Below are 7588 nucleotides of genomic sequence, written 5' to 3'. Positions count from 1 at the left end.
AGCAGACACATAAAAAAACACAGGCGCAGTGGCTGGATCGGTACACGAACGCAGGAAAACACTACGGTGCCAACACAATAGTCCATTCAGTCCATATTGATGCAATAAAATCCAAAAAGTTACGGGAGAGTAGCGGCAGCCAGTCGCGCCAGCGTTCACTCCACCGGAACCGGAAACAAGGATAATATTCATTCGAATGAGAAAATGTAGGTATATGCAGGTGTGTATCTATTATGTATGTGTACAACCTCAAATCTACCCTCAGTGTACCATTAATCCAACACACATTCCAAATCTTATACTGAGCTTCACCATTTTATTTCAAACTGCAGAAATGATGAACTGAACAAAAATATACAATAGGAAGTTAGTGTCTTGACAGCAGCTTATCATGACAGCGCCCCAATTTCTACAATATACAATAAAAAAAAAGTGCAGCATTATTCTGACTTTTCTAGTCTTGAGCCCCAAATCTTACACACACACACACACACACACACGTCAACAGCACCATAATCTACAAGGTTTTGTTAAAGTGGAGGTTCATTGTGAATGCAACTTAAAACGTAAGAAAAAACACCATTATGTACAAGTATGGACTCTTTCCTGAGTCTCCAGCAACAGGACCTGGAAAAAAAAAAGAGCAAAGGGCTTTTATTCTCTTATAAAACAGAAATCACTGTCCAGCTATTCACAGGCAGGTTTTTGGAAGACAGCTCTGCACACCTTAAGTGGTCACCAGCGTTGTTGGCTTGGTCCTCGGTTGTAAGGAGGGCGTTGTCGAATCACTCTCATGTTGCGGTATTTGGACATGATGCTATGACTTTTTCGGAATACCGGCTTCTGGTTTGGGAAGGGGCGTGGCACTAGGCTCTCCTTGATAAAATAATGATTTCAGTTAGCATAAGGAGATTGCCAGAAGAAGTGTGTGATCTTAAATATTTTGCATACCATGAGTGGTCTTCTTATATGCCCAGATGGTTCAGGGCCGGACCTCCTTGGGCCAGGAAACTTTCGCTGTCAAACATCACAGTGAAGACAATCAATACACAACATACATCCATAAGGCAAAAAAAAAGACAAGAAGACCAAGAAAGAGCAGTCCAAGTTTGTGTATTTCCTCTCACTTGTTGCATGGGGCCAGGTCGTCTGTAGGGCCGTGAATCTGACATTAAATGCGCTGGCCTGAAAAACAAGTCAAGCGACCTCAAAAACTGTACACGTCTTCCACTATTATGGCAGTATTGGAACCATGAAGATATTTACCTGAATATTCTCTTTTCCAAATATCCCCGTTTTCTGTCAGGTGATGGTGACCTTGATTCAACTTTTGACGTGCCTGAACTGCGTTCTTGAAAAAAAGGGACCAAATGTTTCAAATGAAGGCCCAAAAACCCTGTATTATACCATACTTGCTCAAGAATATGCACAAAGAAAAGTAAGTTACCTGTCTTTGATTTAGGACTACGATCTTTGGCAGGAGAGTCATCCTTCGAAGTGCTCTGACCAGCTGCCCAGTGGGACACAACAACAAGGTCACGTTTCTCAACAGGAGAAGATCTAAAAGGAGATGAACAGTGGTTAGGTAAAGCAACACACAAGAAGTCAAGTCAACATTTTAAATCAACAATGAACAGCATAGCTTGGTAGGAAGAAAATTAGGATATATAGCCACAAATCACACATTGGTACTTACAAAACCATGGAATGTCCATGCTGCTTTACTCCTATTTTTGCACTGAATCAATGTGAGCTCTCCATTTACGCGGTGATCGTTTAAGTGGCCGTTGTGGTGGGTATGTTAAAACATCAGAACAAATCTTCAATCCACATTTTATATGGTCATGCTGCTCCTCAAAGATGTTTACGGTGAAGGCTTTCCATGTGACGTCTATTTTCTTATGTAAATGGAGTTGAGCCTTGGCTGCTTGTAAAGTTTGGGGAGTAGCATCCAACTTCACAGAGTCCAGGTTTTTCCACAAGCATACAACCACCATTAGAAGACACCTCAGCTCGTCTCATCTCAGAAATCAGCATGTTTGAGCAGAATCAAGGGCTAGCAGACTCCTCTTCTTTTGGGGGATGCTTTGGCAAGGCTGGCAAAACAAGTACAGGTCATCTTTTCCATTTGCCTTCCTGGTCCTGGATGTAGAGAGGGCTGAGACTTGCATATAAAAGGGATGCATTCGGCTCAGTGGAAATAGCCCAGGCGCGTTGACTGTTAAGCACAGAGCAAGATGATATAAGACTGCATAGAGTCTTTTTCCAATGCAGCCACAAGCTGGACATCAAGTTGCAATTTCAGTCCGTCTATCGTGAGCCTTTCAGTCGGTAATTCCATGCAGTCTTGCCGTCAGGTCAGATGACCTTATTCTTGTCTTGCTCATCCATTGTGGTTTGGGCATTATCGGAACTCTTGCAGTAGAGGGGAATCACTGCTGGACTACAGGCAATTACAGCAGCCTTGATTGCCATATGGTAACAACTTGGGTTGGTGAATGTTTACATGGCCACCCTGTCTGCATTGAGACGATTCAGATACTTTATCCCCCAGCAAGGATGTTTAGGTCTGACATACAAAACACAAGGTACATGCCCAAGTGGTTGTAGATGTAGAGAAGCAGAAGTGTGCAGTGATTAAGTGCAAAGTAGAGACACATTTGGTTCCATTTCTCTCCATGCGAGGCATCTTTTTTTTGGCATCAATTCATTCCTCTTCCACTTTTGTGTGGCCAAATTGGCTAGGAATGCATTTTATCAATGCAGGAAGACGTTGGAAACTTTTGCCCTCGTGTTAAAATGGCTTGGTTGTTGTACCAGTTTCATGTGACGACATTCTTTAGCCACTATGAGTAAAAAGGAATCCAGCAGCACTTGGATGGCAGCGTTAAAAAAGGTCCATTAGTCATAACTCCTCTTGACTGGCAAGTCTTCTCTTTCATTTTTTAGGATACTCTTTACAAGCCACATTTCATAGTGATATGGGTCTCGTCCAATGGTCCACATGATTCAAGAGGTTGAAGTAGTCTTTACAACATGGAGACAACCAATAGAAGAGGGGGCATGCAGCACTGACAGACATTGTGTGTCAGACTTTGAAGAGTGTTTGCTTTAACGGTGGAAGAGCACATATTTATCTTCTCTTTAGGGCATTGTGAATCACAAGCAGACTGTAGATAGGGAGGCATTTGGGGAGGGCGGACTCTCACAATTCAGCGCTTTGTTTCTTCATTTTTCATACGTGGCCTCATGATCAAAACATTCTTTCTTGACCTCCCAATCATCATCAAGCCCCTGCGAACAGTGCAAAAAGGAAGATACCGTACCTGTGTGTATTCAAGGACCGACGAGACTCCACCTGTTCATTTCCGCTATCAGAGTCACGTGAGGACCTGCTGGTTGCACCATCATCTCTGTCAGGGGACTGTTGAGGTCTTGTATTCCTTGGTTCCAGTTTTTTCAGGGGAACTGGATTCGACTGGAAGCGCCTCTTCCTAATAGCAAGAACGGAGCTGGGAGGTCCCCGGTCGGGCGCATCACCCAAGCGGGGCCTGGGTCTAAAGGGTGGAGGAATTCTGGGCCTCACGGGGGGTTCAAATCTCATTTGTCTGCCTTTAAATAGGAAACTTTTATCCCTAAGTGATAAGGGTCTACCACCAAAAGGCCTGGGAATACTGAGGAGTGGAATTCGCTCTCTCCTGGGGTACTTGGGGCCACTGTGATCCTGTGTAGGGCTTGATGAGGACAGGTTGATGTCTGATAGTCTCCTCTTACGGGGGCCTGTCAGTTGCCGATCCTGGGGACTCCTTTGGAAGGATGAAGATGGCGGAGGGCCTCCTTTCCAAGGTGGGGGCCTCATTAGGGGCAAGCGAAGGACATCTTTTACACTCTCAATGCCGTGGGGTCTGCTGCCCTGCCTCTCCATGGGACCATGCTGCCTCCTGGGGTCTTGCTGTGATGACCACCTGCATACCAGAGAAATCGTTACAAGAACAGATCCTCCTGCTATGTTAAGTGGTTGGCGGAGCTTTTACATATCACAGCCATGGTAGAATGAAACTTGGAGTGGAAATTATTTTCAATGTGCCAATTTAAGACCAATTAGACCAGGGGTGTCAAACTCATTTCGCATCGTGGGCCACATACGGCCTTGGGAGATGTCAAGTGGGCCGGACCATTAAAATTATACTATACTCTGCTATAAATAACCAAAATATCATGTCTTTCCTTTGTTTTGGTGTAAAGAAGCACAAGAACATTAGGAAAATATTGAAATTTAATGAACTATCCTTTTACAAAACATTTCATGAAACACCTCATATTTCCTTAGACAAATGTGCAATTTACTTTTATCATTCACAAATATGCATTGCAACTGATCCCACTGATTGTACAAAGGCACAAAACTTTAATTGGTACTGAAAAATATAGTAATGCACTTTAAGATTAAATGAGACTTTTAAAGAAAGGGATTTTTAAACCACTTAAACATACGCATATAAAATCTAAATGTAATCCCTGCGTACACCTTACAAACTAAGGAGAGCAGCATTTTAAAGGTGTTAGTCTAGTCTGGACTTGTATTTGTTCCTGAAACTTGGCATCTTTTGGCCTGTACAAGTGCATCAACACCAGGTGTCATGTCCTGACTAGCTGTCACTTTCAGAATGTCATTTAAGTGCTTGTTTGTGAGCCTTGAACGCATTTTTGTTTTATTGATATTCATCACTGAGAAAATTTGTTCACAAAGGTAGGTTGTCCCAAACATGCAAAAAATTTTAGCAGCCAGGGCTGTTAATTTGGGGTACCCTGGTGGTAGATACTGATAAAATCTGTCCAGACCGACAGAGGCAAATTTGCCCTTCAAATCTGCATCACACTGCAAATCAATTATCTCTAGCTGAATTTCGACCGGCAGATCAGCTTTAACTGTGAAAGGTGAGCAAAAAACTGAAAATTCTGTCTTAGGTAGTTAGGTAGCTGGCTTTTACCGCTGCTTCACTGACTTCTCGGCTCTTGATGAAAGTTGACTGCTGTTTCCTCAGACCCGCCAGCAATTCGTTAATCTTATCTCTTCTCAGTTGTCCTTGCAAACCGTCATATTTTTCGCTGTGATGAGTCTCGTAGTGGCGTCGAATATTATATTCCTTCAATACCGAAACTTGTTGCAAACACACCAAGCACAAAGGTTTTCCGTGCATCTCTGTAAATAAATAGGATGTGGTCCATTTTTCTTTGAAAATTCTACACTCCTTATCTACTTTTCTCCGTTTGGATAACGACATTTTGGCTAATGAGGGTGTAGCGGAGAGGTAGAGACCAAGGTATTAACAACGTCGTAACAAGCAGCAAATGGCGCATTGATACCGTCTGCTGTTTTCAGTCTGTCTCAGTGATGCGGCTTGTCTTCTACTCTGATGGAAAGAGTGGATCCCCTTAGCGGATAATCCATGAATTGCAGCGAATTAAAAATATTAATTCCATGTCTTTTATGCATTTTTTCCACTTTCAAATTATCCTGCGGGCCTGATCGAACCTCCTTGGGGGCCGGTTCCGGCCCGCATGTTTGACACCCCTGAATTAGACATTCTCCTCAGTCGGTGAAACCACTATCAACTCTTAAGACCCAATCATTATTTTGCGTGGGGCTGGGTGTAGGTCTCATTATGACCATGTGACTGAGGTCTGCACCTGCTTCAACCTTCTCTTTAATAATTTTAACCAGCTGGAACTTCCGTCCTGTACCTCTCTGGACACGAGCCTCTCCCCTGCATCTCTCCTGGGCTCCTTTGAGAGCCGGAGGGCCCATGTTCACCGTTGTGATGATGAGCGAATGCTCCATTGTTGTTCCACCGCTTCATTCCGTGACCAGAGTCGGCAAAGGGCCTCCCTCTTGGACTGAAATCCTCACGGGGGCCTCGAAGCCTCTGCTCGTGGTGGGGAAAATCTGTCTGCCTTTTGGGACCTCTGAATGAACCCTGGAAAGCTGGTGCAGAGCCTGGTCTTTTGTCACCTGGATGGCCACGAAAATGTCTTGGGGATGGTGACCTGTGACCAGAGGAGTGGCCATGGGGAGGAGGACCCCTATGACCTGGGGGCCCTCTGGACTGGGGACTGCGGGCTGATGACTGATGTTGGGCATGAGGGGAGCGGTTGGGCCTGGATGAAGGTGGCCTCCTCTGGCTGTGATGGGGTTCCATTTTGGGAGGATATGACTGATAGGTATTCTCATTGTGTGACCTCCAGTTATTGAAACGTGTCTCTCTTTGGTCTCCCATAGGTGGACCTCTTCTGTCAGGTGGGGGTCGTCCTCTACCTCTCGACTCTCTCCAGTTTGCAGGGGACTTTCCTGGGGTGCCATTGGGGTCTCTTCTTGATTTTGAGCTGGGGGAGTAATTACCGTCCCTTGGTCCGCTGCTATGGCCATCTCCATATGCTCTGTAAAGGGGGAAGGGGAATAACAATCATATCAAATTATGTAACTTACTAACAACCCCAAAGCAGCTGCTTGCAATTTAAACTAAAGAATTAGACTTTACCTGGGCTTTATGCGAGTAGGTCCAAAATGTGGTCGGACCATCTTGAGTGATGTCAGAATGACTCGCCTACAGAAAAAACACGAGCTATAAATGAATCTCGACGGAGTCACTTCGCTGTAGCTTAATTCAGCCCGAAGGAATCAGCATTACGAAAACGAAATAGACAACGAACGAGTTAGACTTGTTACAGTCAAGCAAACATTACAACAATGGTGAATGTAGTTATTAAATACGAACAAATGCCGTTTGGCATATTGTATTGTTAATGGCGACTGCTATGGCGCTACCTCGCGTCGGGCTCTGGGGCCTACAAACCTAAGGCCACACAGCATCTTACTTGGCTCCGAGCTTTCTCGCGTTTGTCAGAAAAAAAAAAACATACATCATGTAACATTCTCAACCAATTGCCAATTACATGACGTACATATAATGCAGTATCAATAACGATTTCGTGTCGTTTTTCTAGCACACAGTAGGCTAAAAAAAACAAGCTAACTGTAGCTACGCGCAGTCCCTGCAAAATGGCCTCCATTTGTCGACGTTGTGTCGAACGCCTGGAGAAAAGTAATTTAAATTCAATGAAATACGACTAACTAATCGCTGAGTGAGAGGTTTATACCGACCTACCAAACGTTCACACCGTCGAAGATTCGCTGCTCAGACTGCTAGCGGTTCAGCTGTTACTCAACGTCATGAGATATTATATTGTATGGTAGGGAAGGGTCTATAGCCGTGACGTGATCGTGACGTAACGTCCTGTTGATCATGTGATGTTCTCTGAACCAATGGTGTTCCTTAAAGAGCGAAGACGCTCTTCAGATCAGAGCCGTAATTTGTTTAATAAAGACGCTAGTATGGCATCAAATTTTTAAATTACACATATTTATTTGTAATATAGAGATGTTTGTTCAAACAACTTAGCATACCTGTATATGCATATTTTAGACCTACATTGCACCTGTGTTTGCAACTTAAGTGCCCTCCAGGGCCATTTTTTTTCTCTATGCGGTGGAAAAGGACACCTCTGTCTTTAGAGTAAGAACAATAAA

At 44.0% G+C, this 7588-nt stretch overlaps 1 protein-coding gene across 2 annotated transcripts; it reads right to left on the bottom strand.

Annotated features, from left to right (window-relative positions):
• Positions 1-296: 296 nt before the first annotated feature.
• On the bottom strand, positions 297-7307 carry LOC131138626 (uncharacterized). Of its 2 annotated transcripts, none has more exons than XM_058087717.2 (10): positions 7163-7307; positions 6540-6605; positions 5746-6438; positions 3327-3965; positions 1448-1560; positions 1267-1351; positions 1128-1185; positions 952-1017; positions 727-876; positions 297-627 (listed from the first exon to the last, which is right to left on the bottom strand). In XM_058087717.2, the coding sequence occupies exons 2-9, from the start codon at positions 6578-6580 to the stop codon at positions 736-738; spliced, it is 1836 nt and encodes a 611-aa protein (XP_057943700.2). In that variant the 5' UTR covers positions 6581-6605; positions 7163-7307; the 3' UTR covers positions 297-627; positions 727-735. The 2 variants fall into 2 exon arrangements, with proteins under 2 accessions (XP_057943700.2, XP_057943702.2); XM_058087719.2 differs by having other exon boundaries at positions 7167-7305.
• Positions 7308-7588: the final 281 nt, after the last annotated feature.

Source organism: Doryrhamphus excisus, linkage group LG21 (genome assembly GCF_037039965.1).
Source record: "Doryrhamphus excisus strain RoL-2023G ecotype Guam linkage group LG21, RoL_Dexc_Guam_v1.1, whole genome shotgun sequence".
NCBI lineage: Eukaryota > Metazoa > Chordata > Actinopteri > Syngnathiformes > Syngnathidae > Doryrhamphus > Doryrhamphus excisus.
The sequence above is the reverse complement of the archived record's forward strand: the minus strand, read 5'-3'. Positions and strand labels throughout refer to the sequence as shown.